General features: G+C 43.6%; 1 protein-coding gene across 4 annotated transcripts in view; it reads right to left on the reverse strand.

The window, feature by feature from the left end:
• The window catches only part of SETBP1 (SET binding protein 1), a 535,593-nt gene that overhangs the window by 321,278 nt on the left and 193,450 nt on the right, over positions 1-20,865 (reverse strand). For all 4 annotated transcript variants that reach the window (XM_029580975.1, XM_029580956.1, XM_029580966.1 and 1 more), the window contains one exon: positions 17,306-17,371. In XM_029580975.1, the coding sequence (XP_029436835.1) occupies positions 17,306-17,371 (66 nt within the window). The remainder of the gene's footprint in view (positions 1-17,305; positions 17,372-20,865) is intronic.

Genomic DNA, 20,865 nt, shown 5'->3' on the forward strand with positions numbered 1-20,865 from the left:
TTTTAGACAAACATAATTTCACGACACGGTAATTCAGTCTACTAGTAAACCAGAGGTTAAAGGTTAAACGAACGAAACATATTTTGACAATTTATGTATGTTTCCTTAAATATATACATAAATAAAATGTTTCACGACACAACCTATCTCATGAAAACCTTAAATTTATATTAAAAATATATATTCCAAGATTCATGTTATTGTTATAATTTATGAGAAACAATAATAAAACAAATTGTCTGTCCCCCACACACTCATCTCTCTCCTCCCCCCAGCACATGTCTGCCCCCCACACACTCATATCTCTCCCCCTCAAGGCACATGTCTGTCCCCCCAGCACGTTTGCCCCCCACTCACTCATCTCTCTCCCCCCAGCACATGTCTGGTCCCCACACTCATGTACCTCGTCTTTTTGATTGTTGCCAGTTAAGTGCTTCACTCCCTTCCATGATCACCAGACACTGCTGCTTGCAGTCAGCACTCCTCATGGCCAGGCCTCATCGGCAGCAGCAGCCAATGCAAGGATGGCTGGGCTCGTTCCACCCCCCAAAAAAACGCGATTGATAGCAAAAATCACCCAATAATAAGCAACCCTTAAACTGAAAAAAAAAGTGAATCTCTAGAAAAAAAAAAGCCCAAACTTGCGTCAGAGTTGACCGGGCTTGCGCGACACACCTGCACACTGCAGGCGACACACTAACGTGTCCCGACACACAGTTTGGAAAGCTCTGCTCTAGAGCAATGATTCTTCAAATTAAATTCCTGAGCTCCGCACCCCTCTCCCACAACAGATCTGATTTTTAGGAAAGCTACAACGAACATTTACATAACATACATGTGTACATGTGAGCTGCAAGTAAGCTTGATTTGTATAATTGTATTCTAAGAGAGCTGGAATTAACACCCACTCCCACTGCCCTAAGGTATATGTACAGCATGAAAATATAGGCATTCATATATGTAAGCATGTTATGTGATCTTTACTATAATCATCCCATCTGCTTATGTATTACCCATTCCTTCTTTGGGAATATTTTAAGAATTCCATTTTGTAGCACTTTGGCCCATTAAAGCTTTTACTGTGAGCTTCATTAGCCATCTGTAATTATACTTTTGCATGTGATAAAAATAATAAACTTCGGTGTACCTCACTGAGTAAATATGCAAACCGGCTCAATCCACTAAACAATAGAAGTCTTAAAATATGGGATTGGCACAGAAGATACTTAGTAGCAAGAAAAGGGAAAGCCAGAGATTATCTGGATCTATGACATTGCAAAAGGTTGCAAACTGGGCCGATTAGATGGGCCTTACAGTTTGTAACTGTTGTCATAATTTTATTTTATAAATATACACGTTTCTGTTCACTGAAATATGAACCACCTACATCCATCATGTTGGCAAGTCTATTACTTTAACTATTCTCTTTACCTGTCAAAATGCATTATACACAGTTTCAGGATCCTCTCCATGCATTCAGTGTACATACAAAAGTACAGCATGTGTGCATTCCCTCTGTGTGATGATGATGATGATTGTCTAGACTTCTACCTACTTCCATATCCTTTTAACTAGACTAACCCTCATCTTCATCACCTCCTCTAGGACCCCGTTACTCTGTAAATCCGTGGTCTGGACCTGGCACCTCAGGAAATGCCAGGTCTAGACCCATGGAGAGATCAAATTTCAAAGGCATGCACCCCAGGACCCAGGGATTTAGCTGGGAAAACTGAACTGGCTGCAAATAGACCTCTTCTAGCTGGTGAAAGCACGTTCTGGCATCTTAGGAAACGCCATGTCTAGACCCATGGAGAGATCAAATTTCAAAGGCATGCACCCCAGGACCCAGGGATTTAGCTGGGAAAACAGAATTGGCTGAAAATAGACCTCCTGTAGCTGGTGAAAGCACGTTCTGGCTTCCATGTCGCACCGATGAAGGGGACGCACTCTTGGGGGCAGAGAGAAGGCAGATTGGGGACCCAAAGCATGTAGATTTTGGTTTTCAAATCTACCCGTTATTTTCCGGCCGTTTCTAGCCCACACAATTGCAGCTACAACATCCCATGGACCTTTTGCACAATTTTCGAAAGGAAACCAACTCCCCACAGAGTTTCAAAAATCAGCTGCGAGGTCCACTGGTGCAAAGTGCTGGTGGCCACTGCTGCTACACGAGCTTTTTGAAAATTGCTCCCTAAATTTACAGATTCATTCTTTATACCCCTCCGTTCTAGAAATCTTATCTCTAGTCTCATAACCTCTGCATACCTATTATCCAGACCTATCTTCAAAATACTCCTCCTTTAGACTCATCTTGTTTCCAAGTATAGGATACCTATAAACCATTTTTTTTTATTAAATAAGCACCAGAGACTTTTGAAGAATTCAAGTCATGGTTGATCAGCTTCAATTTTTCATATTTTCAACAAGTCCCTCACAGTTCTCTATTGTTGAACAAACTAAATCATACTGTCCTTATTGAAAACCATAAAACGAAAAGGTCATCACTTGTGAATTTATTGCACCATAAACGTGCTGACCTTTTAAAATGTAAAAGAGCTCCCTTCCGAATCCAGACTTCAAACTGAACTACAAACTTCAAATGCTCCCCCTCTTCTATGCTTTTAAAACTTCACATCTCCCTTTGCTCGTAGAATTCTACTGATCAAAGGGCTGCAACTCATTGAAAACCCGTGGACTTTATTTAAGGCCTGGGCAAATGTCTTATAATCGCAGGGAAAACGCAGGCTATTTCAGATTTGCACATGTTAAGAAAGAATGCAGCGCCCACCAAGTGCACAATCGCCGGTGGTAAAACTGAGTGTCCTGCGCCCAGTGCCGGGAAAGATAAGAGGAGAATGAGATGCCATCTACCTGAACAGTCCATGCATGGCATTGCTGGAGCCGCACAGCCGGCACTCGACGTCCAGGTTTGCCAGGCTGCTCAGCATCCTGGAGAAAGGGCACTTAACTTTCCCATGGGGCCTCGGGTTGCACAACATGGAAGCCTGCTTCCGGGTCCAGCTGCACGGCGCGCTGCATCTGCCATCCTCCTAGCTCCCCGATGCAAGTGGAGGTGGGAGCTGGGCGTGGCCCAATCCCTTTGGAAGCCTGTGACGCAAATGGGCCATCTGAAGTTGCTGAGGTGAGAAGCCAGGAATGGGGGGAAACCATGAGGAGCAAAGGACACAGCCAGGCATCGGATTCTTTCCTGTGCCTCGCACACCGTGACTTCTTCCAGCCTCCCTCTCTATGCAAATATTAGGGATGCCCATTAATAGAACAAAATAGAAAAAAATGAAATGAATAGGGGGCCAATTTGTTTCGATCATTTGAAATGGAATGATTTCTATAACCCATTACAGTCAATGGACTCATAGAAATCATAGAAAAGCAACAGGTGCATGCGTACAGTTAGAAACTGATACAGCGTAGACCAGGCAGTCATCAGAGAAGGGGAGGATGGGCCTACAGTCAAGGAGATGAGAGGAATGATGTATCACAGCGAAGCATTTTGCTAGTCTAACCTATTGCTGTGGAACGGATACAGTGTTGCTGATCTTGAAGACTGAGGATGTCAGAGATTAGCTCTGCAGTGCTTCAAAAGACATTGTCTTTGTGAAAGCATAGTTCTGAGCTCTCTCTGAGTTCTAGGTAAAGCTTTTTGCTGTGGCATACTTTATACTCTCGCTGTGCCAGTCCATCATCAACAGCCCGTCACACAAGACAGGAAAGCAAAACAGTGAGGCAGCACTGCATCACAATATCTGTGTCTCATTGCAGATTTGTGTTGCTTTGGATGCAGTAACAGTTCTGTTTTTTCTTTCTGGAGATTGAAGCCTTAGGTACATGAGATTACTCATTTTATTTTCTGTCTGCCAGGGAGTGGGCACTAGGCAGTGAGCATAAGTGAGCAGTGAGGGCAGGGCAGAGAATGCAGTACAACAGGCTATGTTGTGAAGCCCATCTGTGTCAGAGAACTAGTGCAGGCAGAGCAGACAGTGTGACACTCACTGTTTGCCTGGCAGTGGGCACAGTGAGGGCAGTGGGGGCGCTAGGCAGTGAACATAAGTTTGCAGTAAGGGCAGTTCAGAGAGTGCAGCAGCATTACAGGCTGTGTTGTTAAGCCTGTCTGTGTCAAAGAACACAGTGTGACACTACCTGCAGCAGTTTCTCTGTGTTCCCCCAAAGCAGTGTGGTACTAGGTATTACAATACTACTGCAAAATATTAAATCTTTGTTGTAATTTTCACATCTCCAGTGACATAAAAACAATCATGTCAGGGATAGGGAAAGGCAGAGCAGATATAGTAAATGTAAATGTGTTCAAAATTGGTCAGGTTGGTACTAGAAGTGCCAGCAAGAACCCAAAAAGTAGACCCAGTATAGCAAACCAAGAAGAAATCAAGTGTGGGAGGAACACCCCAAGGCTCTAAAAGAGGTTACCACGTACCAACAACAGTGTCATGAACCATTGATGGCATCTCAAGTGGCATTAGCATCCTAAGTCAACATGAAGGGGGAACAAAGCAGAAAAGGTCCCCAGCACACACATTTGAAAAACATCAATAAAAGGCAGACACAGATCTCACTATAGGGCATGGCAGCATCTGTTCACTCGATAGGTCTACCTTTTCTCCAACACTCTCATTCTGGTTCTCCCACCCCATTGAGAATGACTGATTACACTGAGGTTGGTTTTTTGCCAAAAAAAAGTCCTTATTCTGATGGAGAAAATATTAGCACAAGATTAAAGATGCTCAAGTATAACCATTTCACTGTTCTGAATGTGATAACACTTAGAGTAGTGACAAGATTTCATGCAAAACCAGAAAATCAGGACAAATAACAGGCTGAGGGCAGCTCATTGATGTGAGAAAAGGTCTCTAGATAAAGCAGCCCTCACTACTTTCATGGAAAATCTCCCCACAATCATTAGAGAAACCAATATGATGTAGTAAGTGTGATAATAACTTTTACATCTGGCAAAATCATTCCACAAGAAAATCTAAATTTCACCCTTCTCCTTGGGGGCCTTTGTGCCACTCAGCCTTGCTTCCATGCCCCAACCTTACACCTTGGGGTTTCCTTTGCTACTGTGCCTTGCTGTAGTAGCCCAGAACTAACATCTTTCCAGTCTGGGGGTGGCTGCTTTGCACCTCTCATGGTGGTTTGGAGCTTTGAAGCCACTCTTTCTGCTGCATGGCACCTTTATCGGTGCCTGTCTTGGAGGTTTTACTGCCACCCTTTCTGCTTTCTTCCCCCTTCATGCTGCCTTAGGATATTAATTTGACTTTTGTGCCAGTTTGCCACTTAAGATGCCATCATGGCACAGTTTCTGGTGCCCTCTTTTGGAGCTTTGGGGTGTGCTTCCCCCTTTTTCTGCTTCTTTGCTCCTCTTACAGTGACTTGGTGAAATCACTATTTTGCATAGGCCCAGCGACGCACGCAAGCCCCGGAACACGCGTATGTCCTGGGGCTTTGTGAAAGGGGCGGGGGTGGGACCGAGGCCTCCGGCACAGTGGCCGTGCCGGGGGATCGCACGCCGGCAGCCGGCTGGCGCACGCAGGTTACGCCTGACAGAGGCAGCCGTAAATAACGAAATAAAGGTGGGGGGCGGGTTAGGTGAGGTGGGGGGCGGGTTAGGTGAGGGGGGGCAGAAGGAAAGTTCCCTCCGAGGCCGCTCCGTGCACTAGTGTGTACCACCTTGCACACACCAACCCCGGATTTTATAACATGCGCGCATGTTATAAAATCGGGCGTACATTTGTGCGCGCCGGGTAGCGCGCACAAATGTACCCTGTGCGCGCAGGTTTTACAATCCGGCCCTATGTGCATAAATGGCTTTTGAAAATTGCTACGATAGTATGTTACATTTACATGTGTAACTCTAAAAATTCACCTATAAGTGTGTAAATGGGCTTTTGAAAATTGCTACAATATATGCTACTTTTATGCATCATAAATCCTTTTGAAAATTACCCACTTGTCTATACATTCTCATCCTGTAAAGTGAAACAGACTGTCTAGAGATTAGCGACTTTTAGCCTACAGTAAGTCACGCATCCTGATATTTGACCAGAGGGCCAAACTAACAGGATGTGCACCTGCATGCCACGAGGGAGAAAAAGATGGAATCTCTCATTGTGCTTATGTCACAGGTCAGTGTGACATGAGTAGCAGAATTTACTAATTCTGACAGGAGCTGTGATGTGAATGCTTCTACTATGGCCCTTAGAACTGGACCAGGACCACCAACTCATTTCGCATGGGCCACAGTAACAGGGATACGAACTCATGACTTGGAGGGGAAAGGATCAGCAATGCTGTGAGCATTCGCCAGAGCCATCTAGACCTCAGCTCGAGGATCAGAGGACAGTTCTACCTTATGCTAGCCTGTGTTTAAAGAAAAAAAGAACAGTAATCACTGACTATCACAAAACCATTTACACACATAAAAGCCAGTTTTATACAGGCAATGGCTATTCTAAAATTGAAAGAGTCAAGATGTGGATAGAGAAACCTTCACAGTCCATGCTTTGATATGAAAATCTGTGTCAGGGGGTTACTGTTTATTTTTCTTTCAAAATTGTTATCTCCTTTGATCAAAACCGGGGTTCAATTCTACTTTGTGCCAAATGCTGGTAGAGCCTATTATGAGGTCCTTAATGCATTCCTGAACCACTGGAGATGATCCCTAATGCTTTAAAAAACCTTATTATTATTGCATAACCAGAGAATCATTTTGTAAAACTGACCCAAGCTCAGTGCACATAAAAGTACACATGTAATTTTTTTGCACGTAATTTTAAGCAAACTGAGTCATCACTAATTCTAAAAAGTACAAGGATAACTTTCAGATAACTGCGTGCAGCAACATATAAGTGTACGTATGGTCGTGCATAGCTTACCACAATATTTTATAACCGGTGTGTATCATATATGCATGTATTATAAAATAAGCGGATCTTTGCCTTGCAAAATATGTGCGTATATATGCTTATGCGCAAATATATGCACTGCATCGAAAGTGAGTATTTCAATGCACAGAACATGAGTAATTCTCCTACCCATTTTAAAAATATATGGGGCAGATTTTCAAAGCCCTGGGCGCACTGGGCCTATTTTCAAAAGGTCCGGCGGTGCGCATAAAACCCCGGGACGCGCATATGTCGCGGGGGCTTGAAAAAAGGAGGCGGGGCGGGGTGGGGTGGGGTGGGGTCGGAGCCTCCAGGCACAGCGGCCATTTGCTGCTGTGCCCGGGATCACATGCGTGCACAGCTGCACGCATGTTATAAAATCGGGCGGACATTTCTGCGCTCCGGGTTGGGCGCACAAATGTACACCTGCACGTAGGTATTAAAATCCGGCCCCATGTGTGTGTATTTTGTGCACAAAAATAAAATGGGACTTACTCGCGAAAATTGGGATTTATGCGTTTAAGTCGATATATGTTAAAATATGTGCGCACAAGTGAACTGACTAGTTTTACCAATTACTCCACCAGTTCATCCATTCCTTCTCCCGGTCATCAAGAAACTCCTAGTTCTTCAGTCTAAACTCCCCATCCCATTCCCCCAGACCTCTCAGCTGGCCAACAGTAGACAATAAACACGTCTGATATCACTTTCAGAAAGACATTTAGCAGCTGTAGCATTGCACAAGTAAACTGGAAAATCTCTGATGGTGATTTTAAAACGAGCGTAAGTGTGCCCGTACACATGCTTATCGGCCCGCGAGCGAAGATACCCTCGAATTTTTCACTGTGCCCGCACTTGCATGCGTATGTTTCAAAATACGCCAACTGCGCCTAAGTATGCTCTGAATTTTAAGAGGTAACTCGAGCACAGCTCACGCAAGGAGTCTTCCGTAGGAATTGGTCGGCCTTTCCGCACAGAGGGAAGCGGCATTTAGAACATGGTCGCCCGAACCACTGTGCCAGTTTTCCCAATTAGTCCAGTTAACAGCGAGGTCTTTCAGACCCCTCAGGTTCTTCGTCCTGCACCCTGCCCTGTAAACCCTGAAACTTGAGATCTACAGACCTGCTCCTCAGCAGGGGCAGCCGCAGCGTTACCCAGCCATCGTGTATGAGTGCGCTCGGTTTTCGATTTTAAAATAGGGGGTTATACATGGAAGTGTTGGCCCTGCCCCAGAAAGCCCAAGCCACGCCACTTTTCTGTCCCCCCTCATTTCCTCACGCCTAATTTATGGATTTTTAAAAATCCGTGTTACTCGTCCATAGCCCTCGTGTGGGCATTTTTTGCACAAGCGACGTTTAAAATCGACGGCAGCTTTCACAGAGGCGTGCGGGCGTACAATGAGACGTGTGCGTCGGCATGCACCCAGGGACACGGATATGTTATAACATTTTCTCGTATGTTCTAAAACAGCCTGGGCGCGCTGAGGGGCAGACAGCCGCGCACATCCAGGTTTGATCGGCGCAAGCGGAGGGATTTTACAACCGCTGCATGTCCAAGCTATAACCAGTTTCACCAGTCTGTCCACCAGTTTGCCCTATGTAGACCTAGGATCTCCAAACGCCCCTGGTTTAATAGACTACATTGCTCCCCAGTTAACCCAGACCCTTTAAACCCCTCAGGGATGGCTTTTTTTTTTAACCTACACCTCCTCCATAATATCAGTAAAGTTACGCAGAACAGGACCTGGGAGCACACCCAAGCACGTAAGTATTTGCTTGCACATATCTTGCCCCTACTCCATAAAGCCCACACCATGCTCACAGCATGCCCCTTTTTGTTTCAGAGTGAGATACTCACGCCTTGGGGATGCACACGCACACGAAGGCAAGTTTTAAAATCCGCTGGACACGTACATGTCCTACATGCGCGCACCTCTCCCGATTTTGGCACACGCCGGGCTTTTAAAATTTCTCTCTAAGTGCATATCTTGTAAAATAGCAACTTACTCGTGCAAATGTTTTCCCTGCCCTGGAGACACCCCCTCTTTCCATAAGTATATGGGCGCGAAAACAAAAATGCGCTCATATGTTTGAGATTTATAAGACAGTGCACATGAGTAGATGCTACTTATCAAGTGAATTTTCAAAGGAGTTACGTGCATAAACGTAACGTACTATCGCAGCCATTTTCAGAAGTCATTTACGCAAGTAAATCCTAATCACAATACAAAGGCATATACTGTAGCAATTTTCAAAAGACCACTTACGTGGGTACAGTGCATTTACAAGTGTCCATCCCAGTTTTCCACGTGTAATTGCTGTTGAGAACCAGGCACTATGTACGTGTATGCTCATTTTCACACATATAGGTCTTAGAAAATTCACCCTTATGTGCACAAGTGTACATATGTAAGTGATGCCTTCTGAAAAGGAGGTGTAAAGTTACACAAGTGAATCTGTGCATGCACTTGGCCAATAACCCAGGTATTTTCACAACCAACCTATTGGGGCACGCACACCTGGACGTGTGATTTTTTAACAAGTTATAAAATCAGCGGCAGCGCGCGCAAGGGGGAAGGGGTCGCTTTTTTCCACATTCGTGCGACAACGCATTGGGGCCTTCCCCAGTTCCCTCCCAGTCGGCTCCAATTTAGGAGCGGACTGGGAGGGAACCTTCCTACCCCCTACCCTAACCTCCCTTCCCCTTCCCCTCTCCTCCCCACCCTCTAAAAACCATTTTCAAATTTATTTACCTTTCATTTTCAAGTTACTTTAGGGCCTGACCTGAAGTAACTTGTGCGCGCCGGCACCTGGCCGGCGCGTGAGGCTCCAGAACAGCGAACAATGGCGCTGCCCCAGCCTGCGCCCCAACCAAAACACGCCCTCCAGCCCGCCCCTTCCAAGAGGCCCTGCACTCGAGCGTGTCCCGGCCTTTACGCACGTGGCTGGGCCTCTTGAAAGGTTCGTCCGGCCACGCGCGTGAAGGCCGGGATTTACACACGCGCCAGGCATTTAAAATCTGCCCTTATGCGTGTGTTTGATTTGAAAATACTCAATAAAGCCTGCGTTTGCAATGTACGCAAGCCCTACCGCTACGTGGGCTGTTTGAAAATTATCCTCAACAGCAGCAACATCAAATCAGACGTCTGGTGCCAGCCCTACTCTGTAAAATGCAGGCCCACTTGCTAATCTGATTAATTTCTTTTTTAATGAGAACATTTTAAGTTTGAACTATCTGGTCCAGAATTTGGAATTTCCTGTAATTTATCTATTGCCTGGACTGTTCCTTTCTTTTTTTTTTAAAAAAATGTATTTTTACAAGAGTTCAGAGAGGAAGATTTGGTGCCTTTATTCTTTTTTTTTTTGATGATACAAAAAAAATATCATCAAATTTTTTCCCTGAACTCTTTCAAAAGGAATTATTTTAAAAAAAAGTTAAACAAAAAAACAAGAAACAGATTAAAAAAAAAAAAAAAAAGTCTGAAATTCCAACTTCAGTCTGGACCAACTAACTCAAACCCAATAAGAAAACTAATCTGATTGGCAAATGAGCAAGCATTTTACAGACTAGAGCCAGCCTCGGAAGCTTGTTGTCCTATTAACTTTGTGAGAACAAATGAGAACTAATATTTTTTTTTGCCTGAACCACATGCTAAGCATAGGGCAGAAATATCCCATCACCTTCCTAGACAATCATAAAGGTAAGCAGCGCGTTGTACAGGCATTTCTGGCCCAGCAATACTCATGAGTACAGGACCACTAATGCCTGCCAAAAAATGTAGATGTAAGTCAAATATAATAAAGTTTTAAGTACAATAAATATATACAAGTGGAAGCTTTCTTGGATTCATGGTATTATAGCATCAAGGAGGATGGAAACTACCTCCCCACCTCTGTAAGTGCCCTGTTTACTAAGCCTTTTCCCACAGCCCCAAAATGGAGCAAACCTTTAGTAAATAGGCCCCTAAGGCAGTTGTGCATCTGATATTCCTACTTCACATGTAGTAAGTGGGGAAGGGAGTAAAGTATTGCTTTACACACACAAATGGGCCTTTAGAAAACTGTGCGGCCAATATGCACGTAAAATTAGGCACAGAAACATTGTGGGGGTAATTTTCAAAAGCATTTCCAGGCTTAAAACTGGGTTTTAACATGTGAAAATGCACTTTACATTTGTAATTGGCTTTTGAAAATTGCTACGATAGTGTGTTATATTGAAATTCTTTTGGATAATTTTCAAAAAGGACTACACATGTAAACATAACTGCTGTCATAGCAATTTTCAAAAGCCATTTCCCCGAGTAAAATGCACTTATCTGAGTAAATCCTATGGATAAGTCAATGGCATATATATTTGCAATTTTCAAAAGCCCATTTACACAGGTAATGGGCATTTACATGCATAAAATCCAGTTTTACATGTGAAAATGCTTTCTAAAATCAGGCCCACACTCCTTTGAAAATTTCCTCCTGTAGGCTCATACTTTCGTGCATATGGGGGGGGGGGGGTATTCCAAGAAGTGGAGTCTGGGCACCCACTTTTTAACTTTAAATCGGCACAGCAGAACTACATGCACCAAACACAGCAGGTGTGATTGTGTGCACACTGAGGGTAATTTTAAAAGGAGATGGGCATGTAAATGCAACATACGATCGTAGCAATTTTAAAAAGCCATTTACCTTTGTAAAATGCACTTACATATGGACAATTCAATGGCATATATTATAGCAATTTATAGAAGCCAATTACACAGGTAAAGTGTACTTACACATGTAAAACCCAGTCTTACAGGTATAAATGCTTTTTAAAATCAGGCCCATAATTTTTAAGATTGTGTGCCCGAGTCCACTTTGAAAACGAATGCACCTATTTGCCAATTAACTTCTATGCAATGTTACAAAATTACCCCCATAATGGCCACTTTGAACTCTGGTGATGACATAAACCCAGCACTATCATTCTGGTAAAAAATGTTGATGGTGCTCACATGATTTGTTTTGTTTTTTTTGAGAAATCACAGGGCGAATCAAACAGATAGAGGAAAACAGTGTCAATACTCTGCACCTGCATGCACCCACTGACAAAAAAAAAGCCTTATATAAACCGAAGGAACACTCCAATGACTAAGAACACGACTGGTCAGAAGGATAAATAGAAGAGTTTTCATAAACTTTAAACAATATCATCTCATTACTGAAATGCAAGCCAGAATTGACAAGCGTGTCCTTTCAAACTACGGGTTAAGGAATGTTGTACAGCTATTCAGCACCAGCAACTGGACAGTTCCTGTGACAGACACATGGACAAACGGCCCCACCAACGTTAATAGTGCTATTCCAATCTTTGAAATATGCTAAGGGGTAGATTTTAAAAGCCTCGCGCAACCATGGACGTGCGTGCGGTTCCAGTGCGCGCACATGGACGCGCCAATTTCATAACATACGTGTCGCCACGTATGTGTTATAAAATGCAATACCCGCGGGCAGGTTGGGACTCGCACGCTGGGGGGGGGTTATAAACAAACGCAAGGGGGTGCATCAGTGCCTTCTCCAGTTCCCTCCCAGTCCGCTCCAATTAAGGTTTGTTGTCTATGCAGCTTATATATGTGGGGAAAACCAAAAGAGTTTTAAGTCAAGAGGATTCCTGAACATATCAGAGTTGTATTCATCTCCGGAAAATGGAAGCGCCTTTAGTATCTCATTGTATGGCCAAACATTACATTTGAAGACATTTTTGGTTCTTGAAAAACCTTGAGCAAATATTTGTGGCGGAGATTATGATCATGTGTTGCTGTGAACTGAACAGACGTGGCTTTTTTTTTGGTGAACACAGATGATTCCCCCCTGGACTCAATAAGGAAGTGAATTGGTCTTTTTTTCTCTAAATCTGTTGTTGATTTTCCTTTTTTTTTTAATCTGCTGCTGTCATTTGACACTGCCCTTTAACTAAATTTAGTTGAACTTTGTCTGCTGTTGTAATAAATTACCATGGATTTTATTGGTCTCATTGGAAATGTTGCTATCCAATATATTATAAAAAAAAGAGTAAGGCCGTTTGAGATGAGAAAGACACTCTGCCATGTTCGGTATTTTCTGAGACTACTAACCTGATGCATATGTACGTCTTTTAAAGTTCTATTTTACAGAGATATGTTGCAGGAAAGATGAGTGATAACCCCTGAGGCAAGCCCAAAGTTGCCGAAACACCTCCAGTGGCAGGTGTTGCAGATACAAGCTCTTGTCCTAGAGAATGTTTCTGAAGAGTGCTGATCACATGATAGATAAGTAGTGACAGTGTTGACATTTAATATATTTATGGAGGTTTGAGTCTCACTTGAAGAATCAACAAAAATCTAAACTAGATTTGGGGATATACTTAGGAGAGCGGCAAATGATTATACAGTTATGCAGATGAATGAATTTGTCTAGAGCCCATTGCAAACATAAGAGAGCAGATACTTTCTGGCACTTTCTCTATCCGATACCACTTTCCTACTTATCTACCATGAACGTGGGTTTATTATCCATTCTGCAAGTGGTTTGTCATCCCTTGATTTGTGTATTGAGCTTGGCCAGGGTCTGTGCACAAAAAAGTATGTGCAAACCCAACTTCGCACATACTTTTACGTGCACAGAAAAAGGCACATGTCAGGGAGTGGCAGTGTGGTTAGATTTACATATACTTTTGATTTTGAAAAGTACATGTGTAAATTCACATACACAAGTTATGCGTTGCAAAGAGCAGGTGTACATTTGTGCAGATGAGTTTCCGTGCATACTTTTGCATAATTTCCAAAACAAACTCAATAGGGTTGGCGTCTATCATTGTTGACAATTACAGTATTCTAAATGCGCAAAAAGAGAACATAGCTCTTTGCACTCTATATTCGTTCATTGTGATTTGGCACCTGGCAAATGCTGAGAGATCATTTGGCTCCTTCCTGGGCGTGCTCTAATCCCTGATAAGCCTGTTAGGGACCACCCATGTGGTCTCATTGACTCTCCCTGATAGGCTCCATGAGTAGTGAGAGGGCAGCTGGGTGCATCGAAACTGAGACAGAGCTGTTGAAGTTACCCATCATATTGGCCCTCCTGAGAGAGCTTGATTTGTGTGAAATATTAGCTGCTATAACATTAAATATTTATTTCAGGAAAAAGTATATTTCTCGGCCCCCTTATAAAAATATGTAGACTGATCAAGAGGGAAGACACCACAGCCTCTCCACTCCACCCACTGTCCTGCCTGATAAGACAGAGTCAACTGAAACTGGAAACGCTTTTTAAGTTGACTCTTATGCTGATCCTCTTCCTTCTCTTAGCCTCAGCAAATTCAGTGTTATTTTCTCATCCTGAGAGTAGACAGCACTGGGTTTTGGTTTTTTTTTTAGTGATTTAAGTTTGGGGAAGGGCAAATAATTTTCAAAAGGCCCTGGTGCAGATACCCAGGCACAAAGATCATCACGGGTAAAAGGATGTGCATTGTTCCACAACGCCCGGATTTTACCCGCGCTGAGCGGGAGGCACCCCCAGGGGCAGAGACAGGGTGAGGAATGCGACGTGGTGTGTAGTTTTGCGTTTTCCAAACTACATGCGTTGTGTTGAAATCTTCGAGGCCCTTTCCCCTCCCCCCCCCCAGCTCTGCCTTTTGAGAACTGGAGCAAAGTCTGCGGGGTCAAGCCCTGCCGACTTTTACAAGTAACGCCTTGCTTGGAAAACTGCCTCCCTTTCCTTGGGCAGCAGCGCTCGAATCCACGCCGGCTCACCGACAGTAAGAGACAGGAAACACGAAAGGGCAGGAGAAGTTCCAACCACGCGAAATGCATGTAAACTTCGCTATAGGACAGGAAAAGGTCAACAACATATTCCGAGTGATAGAGTTTTATGGTCTTTTCATGCTAAGCATTCCAAACAAATGAGATTGTGTCTTCCTTCACGCCTTATCCATTATTCATTCCCTTCTCAATGAAATGAGGTTGCTACCTCTTCGAAAACATAAAGCATCTTTTTATATTTCAGAGTGGAAGACTGGGTAGCCCCAGATTTCTGAGCGCTTAAAAAGCTAAGGAGGAATATTCACTGAAAGAGCCTTTTTTCTCAGGCCCAGCGACAGGATATAGCCAGATTCCTACCACAGAGATTAATAGGTGCACTGAGCTTTTGCTTTCAGGCATTTCCCACGAAGTTTACTTAGGTACGTTACCATTTTTAATCGTCATACTCTTGGTATTTACTTTTCTCCTTGCTAGCTTTGAGCTGCAGATCGGCTTCTTGCTGTCAGGAGGGTTCAGGAATCCCGTCTATCCCCCACCCTCCCCTTCCTAAGGAAGACCAACAGACCCATATGCAGCTGCTTAAAAACCTCATCTTTTATAAGAAAATCAGCAACACAATTATCCGTTCTCCCCCCCCCCCCCCCCACACACACACACACCATTCTTTGTGTTTTCCATCCCTGCCGACCAGCAAGCGGAGGTGCAGGGAAAAGCCCAGCACAAAGGAATGTTGCTATTCATTTGTTTGTTTGCTTTGGACCTGTTGGGCCTGTCCTAATCAAGGGTCTTTTCAGGGCCGGCCCCCGTCCCCTTCTCTCTTTTTTTTTTTCCCCCCTCTGAAAAGAAGCAATGGGGGTCCCCGAGCTTAGTGTCTGCGGAGAGCTCGTTTCCCACAGAGGATAGATGCCCAGTCGAGAGACCTCTAACGGCCCCAGAGCCAGAGGAGGAGGAGGGCATTATCAATCATTCAAAGCCTTAAAAGAGATGGGGAGAGCCCGGAGAGAAAGAGAGTGCGAGAGAAAAGCGAGAGCCAGCTGAATTGAAGTGGAGGAATTTTTTTTGTTGTTGTTGTTGTGGAAGGGAGGGTTTTTTGTGGGTTTTTTTTTTTTTTTTGGACATCTGCCCAGACTCATGCCGAGCTAAAGAAGCAGGCTAAATTCTAGAAAGAATGAATGGGGAGAAGCCTAAAAAAAAAAAAAAAAAATAGAATCCAACTATAGGGGATGATTGTAATGAGGCAGACAATAGAGACTTGCCGGGAGAGATCAGAACCACGGTGTCCTTTTGCTTTTCTTTCCAGTGGGGGGGTTTCAAGCATCCCCATTCGTTTCGTGTAAAAACCAGCGGCATTGAGATGCAAACCACGCTGCAGTTTCAGAGCACAGAAAGAGTCTGGGAGGCAGTTCCTCCCCCATGTCTTTGCTTCGTCTTGTTCGGGCTTTTTCTGTGTGGATGTGGCTCGCTGTCTGCCTTCCAGTCTCTTCTGGAAGGAGTCGCTCCATCATTGCCAAAATCGGCAGGGGGGGGGAGGTTCCGCGTTCTGTGTGAGCCCAACTCGGATCTTAAAGGAGTTCATCAGATCCGGCACAGTGGAAGAGTGAAATGCAATGGGACAAGTTGAACATGTAATTGCACGTTTCCTCTTATCCCATACGTTTTGGCACAGCAACACAGCAATTTTTTTTTAATTTTGTATTTTATTTTTTTCATTTGTGATGCTGGGAGTGGTTAAGGAGGAACATCTTTCAAAGGCTATAAACATGAAGATCTCCTGAGGGCTAAGATAAAAAAAAAAAAAGAGGAGCTTGCTTTAAGTACTAAGGGAATTACCTAATGAGTATTTTCTAGTTAACGAGTATCCATAGATAAGGCTGCTTCTTTAAGGGCTAGAACCTTTGCCAAATCCCAATTTGATTCTTTAATATAGGTAGAGAATCCCAGCCTCTGGTCTGTGTTGTGTTTTGTTTCAGGGTCTTTTCATGCATCTGATGAGACCTGAAGTTAGCAATGCCTCTAGCCAGCTTTTCTAAAAATCGGGGGGCTGGGAGGGAGGTCACCCGGAGAAGCGCGTTGTCTTAATTGTTTCCAAATTCAGGATCCCAGGTTCAAGCCATGGGCCGCACAGTTGCACTGAATATTTTAAACGGGAAGCAAATCCGCAGCATGGAGCTGAATCGTTAATATCTTCCCTACGCCAAAAACACCTGCGCTGAGGAGATGGCCAAAGAACTGGGGATATTTGACCCCCTGTCGTTTTTTTCCCTACGCTGCAGAGAAGACATTCACGCCAGCAAAGAAAGTAATTTGGCTTAGTCCCATGGGGATTTACTGCCCTGTCTGCCCAAGCTTAGATGACAGGCATAGAGCTCGTAAGCACAATGTGACCATTTTCATACCATCGGCTTGGAGTCCTCTACAGCGAGTTCATTTCTACCTTATCTTACTCCCTCTTCGAGGTCTTTCCCCCACCCCCACCGCCCCTCCAACAAATAAAGGAGAGCTCTGTGCATCCCAGACTGAAAAGCATGGCTTATCTCTCTGGAAACCACACACAAGTATCCAGCTTTACTCACACAATCCTTCAGCCTCTCTGCGGTGCTGTCTAGCACAGACTGACCTTGTTTTTAGAAGAATTCAAACCGGGGTCTTCTGGCTGCTTATGAAGTTCATCAGACAGGTACACCTACCAACGAGAGAAAACATTTATTTATTTATTTATTTTAAGTTGTTTCGTTTTTAGCTGCCTTGCAAGTAATAGGAATTGTGCCCGACAGAACTGTGCTTAACTCTGTTACCCTCTCCTTAGAATACTTTCCAACTTGTTCTCATCAGAAAGTTGACGATGATCAATGTAAAAAAAAGCCTCCCCCTAGCCAAAATCATTTGTTTCAGTACAGTACAACGGCACCCCCACCCCTCCCCCAAGACTGGGAATTCATCCAGCAAAGTTCATCTATGTTTTCGAAAAAACCACAAGCTTGCCATGAAACGTCCTCCCTTGCATTGTTGGTTCATTGCGATGTGCCGTTAATCATAAAAGGGCATGTTAGAATATTGACTGATACACAACAGCCCAACCTTCCTGTAATGCTTTGCAATAGCATCACAACTAGGCTTAATTTTCCCAGCACAAGCCATCCTAAAGTTTGGGATCAGCTCACAATATTTTCATCACACCAAGTTATAGAAACTTTACCTGGTACAGCTGGAAGCTCACATTTCAACCTCATCACAGTACGGTGCCAACTGTAATCCATTTTATCATAAAGACTAGGGCTGTAAGCCACAGGCTGGGTTAGGCTGTGATGCTTTCATGCACAACAAGGCTAACATACAGGCTCAATACTTACAGACATCTTTATACAGACTGGAAAGAGCAATATTATCAGCCGGATCTCTTTATTTGGAATCAGAAAGACCGTCCTCAATCTGCCTGCTGCAACAGGCACTCCCCTACAGAATCTGCTGGCTTCCTGAGACAATAACATCAGCCCTTTAGCTATGACATGGGATTTTCAAAATGAGGACGAGCTTGTAACTCTGTTAGTCTAACGTGTAAATCATAGTTCTTTGAAATTCTTTCCTAATATTGAGCCAAGCAAAATGTTTTGAAACTGGGTTTCTGACAACGTAAGGCAGTGGTCCCATTTAGGTAACAGAATGAAAAAAACAGTATGCTAGGAATAAAGAATAACTAGGCTCCAATGGTTTAAAAAATAAAGAAGGAGTCTTGGTTCACTGGATTCCCAGGTTACTGTGGAATTCTGGGAAAGTTGTTCTATCTCCCTCTGGCTCCATATATCCAGCTGCAGTTAATAAAATGACTCGTATAGGACTGGTCTGAGGTCCCTGTGGAATCTCGGAATACTGCCCCATGGAAGACTTGAGTTTGATTCCCAACTTATGTGGAGTAACTTGCACACATACTTTGAAAAATCAAAAAGTAGGCACCTAAGTCACAATTCCACTCCTGTTAACAACTTTCCTTGGTGTACATGAAACTACGCATGAAACTGAGTTACGCACCTGCTTTTACATGCACTGGCCCCCTGACTGATTTTCACAACAGGGTTTTATGTGCGTAGGTCATTTTGAAAATCATTCATTCAGTGGGTTTCCTATAGCTCAGATGCATATGTAGTAAGAGGTTGATATTCAAATGCTTTGTCTGGCTAGGAGTTAGCCAGACAAATGCCAACATTGCAATATTTCCCTCTACCAAGTAGATACATTTTGTGTGCACACCTTATTGAACACACAAAATGTATCTGGATAAAAAGAGGCATCATTGGTGATGTTCCAGATCTGGTGCACGCAGATACTGAGTGCTGTCTGGTTAAACGTGCACAACATAAGTCTGATCATAAAAATAGCTGTCCTGAAATTGTCCAAGTAAAATTATACATGTAACTTTATCCGGGCACATTCAGTGGCACCACTATCCCTAGAAATCTCACTGAATAAGGTTACGCACATGGCTGTACCTGGATAATTTACATGCTTGCTGGTCTCTGAATAATGACCTCTGAGTGTTCCATCTAGAAGTCATAAGTTCCATGAATGCTCTCACTACACTCCCTTTGTACAGGGAATATCGGCTTAAGCCTTTTGGACAAGCTAAATTTTAAGCACAGAATGAATGGTGAAGACTAGGGGGCACTCCATGAAGTTAGCAAGTAGCACATTTAAAACTAATTGGAGAAAATTCTTTTTCACTCAACGCACAATTAAACTCTGGAATTTGTTGCCAGAGGATGTGGTTAGTGCAGTTAGTATAGCTGTGTTTAAAAAAGATTTGGATAAGTCCATTATCTGCTATTAATCAAGGAGACTTAGAAAATAACCACTGCTATTACTAGCATCAGTATCATGGGATATACTTAGTTTTTGGGTACTTGCCAGGTTCTTATGGCCTGGATTGGCCACTGTTGGAGACAGGATGCTGGGCTTGATGGACCCTTGGTCTGACCCAGTGTGGTATGTCCTTATGTTCTTAAGACAAGAATCCATCATGTGTTTTCAGCTTTCAAAATATGATGCTCTAATTGCCAGTCTTCCTTTAAGAATCCAATACATCATATCACAGTCAAAATAACCAGAAGAGGCAACAGTGATCATTTGACCTGCAGCTGAGAACCCTCAAGCTGCAGGTCAAATGATCTTGTGCAAATTTGGACAATACTTGCAGTACTTTAGATCACGGAGAATGAGACAACCAAAAGAAGATGGCAGACTGATTTTAAAGACTATAAAACGGAAATGTTTTTTCCATACAGCGCCATGGCTAAAGAAATGCACATCCCTAGAGTCTGATGGGGCCAGAATATCACCTTTCCTTCTGCACCCAATAACAAACCTCCAATAGGTTGCAAAGTACCATTCATTACCCTTACAGCCTGAGGAGTCTTTTACAGAGAACACTGAACTCTATCTTGCGTTACAGATAATCTGTTCTTCGTGCTTTCTAAACAGAACGTGTTGAGCGCCTTGAGCCAACAATAACTGTACATCTAATGTTATTTACTGTCTAATAAAGGGTCCATTATTGGGTAAAACCCAATCTCGCATTGCCACGCTGAGAAAATAAAGACTGACCAAACTGATCACCCAGTGGCCACACAGATGTTTCCTAGGTCATCCGTTCCGGTGCATTGTCTTCTTTTTTTTTTTCTTGCCTGCACATCGCTCGCAGACAAGCACCTGCAATGCTCACAGAGGAACACAAATGCCAATGCTAAGGTACAGGTACAGAGACAGCTGATAAGACTACTCGGTAAAAAAAAAAAAGGGAACTCCTACTCTACACATGTATTTCTTAAACATTGTTCAACAGCTCCTGCTTCTAGAGGCTTCTTTCCAAAGTGAGTGGGTATTTTGCCTCTTGTTCACAAGAGCCACACTGCCTTAGCTACTCTTCATCCGGATCTCTTTGATTCATTCTGTAAATTCTCCAAACTGAGATTCATCTGTCCTTTTTTTTTTCTACATTTAGGGGTGAATTTTAAAAGACCGACATGCTAAGGCCGACAGATACACGCAGACGCCAGGCTCCCACGTGAGCACATATCTCCCGGTATGCGCACAAAATTGTTTTCCCGAAAAAGGGGCAGGGTGTGGACATGGTCCGAGTGGGGCGTGGGCGTCCCAGGATTTACGAATGAAATGAGCGCGTAAATA

This window comes from Rhinatrema bivittatum, chromosome 1 (assembly GCF_901001135.1).
Source record: "Rhinatrema bivittatum chromosome 1, aRhiBiv1.1, whole genome shotgun sequence".
Taxonomy (NCBI): Eukaryota; Metazoa; Chordata; class Amphibia; order Gymnophiona; family Rhinatrematidae; genus Rhinatrema; species Rhinatrema bivittatum.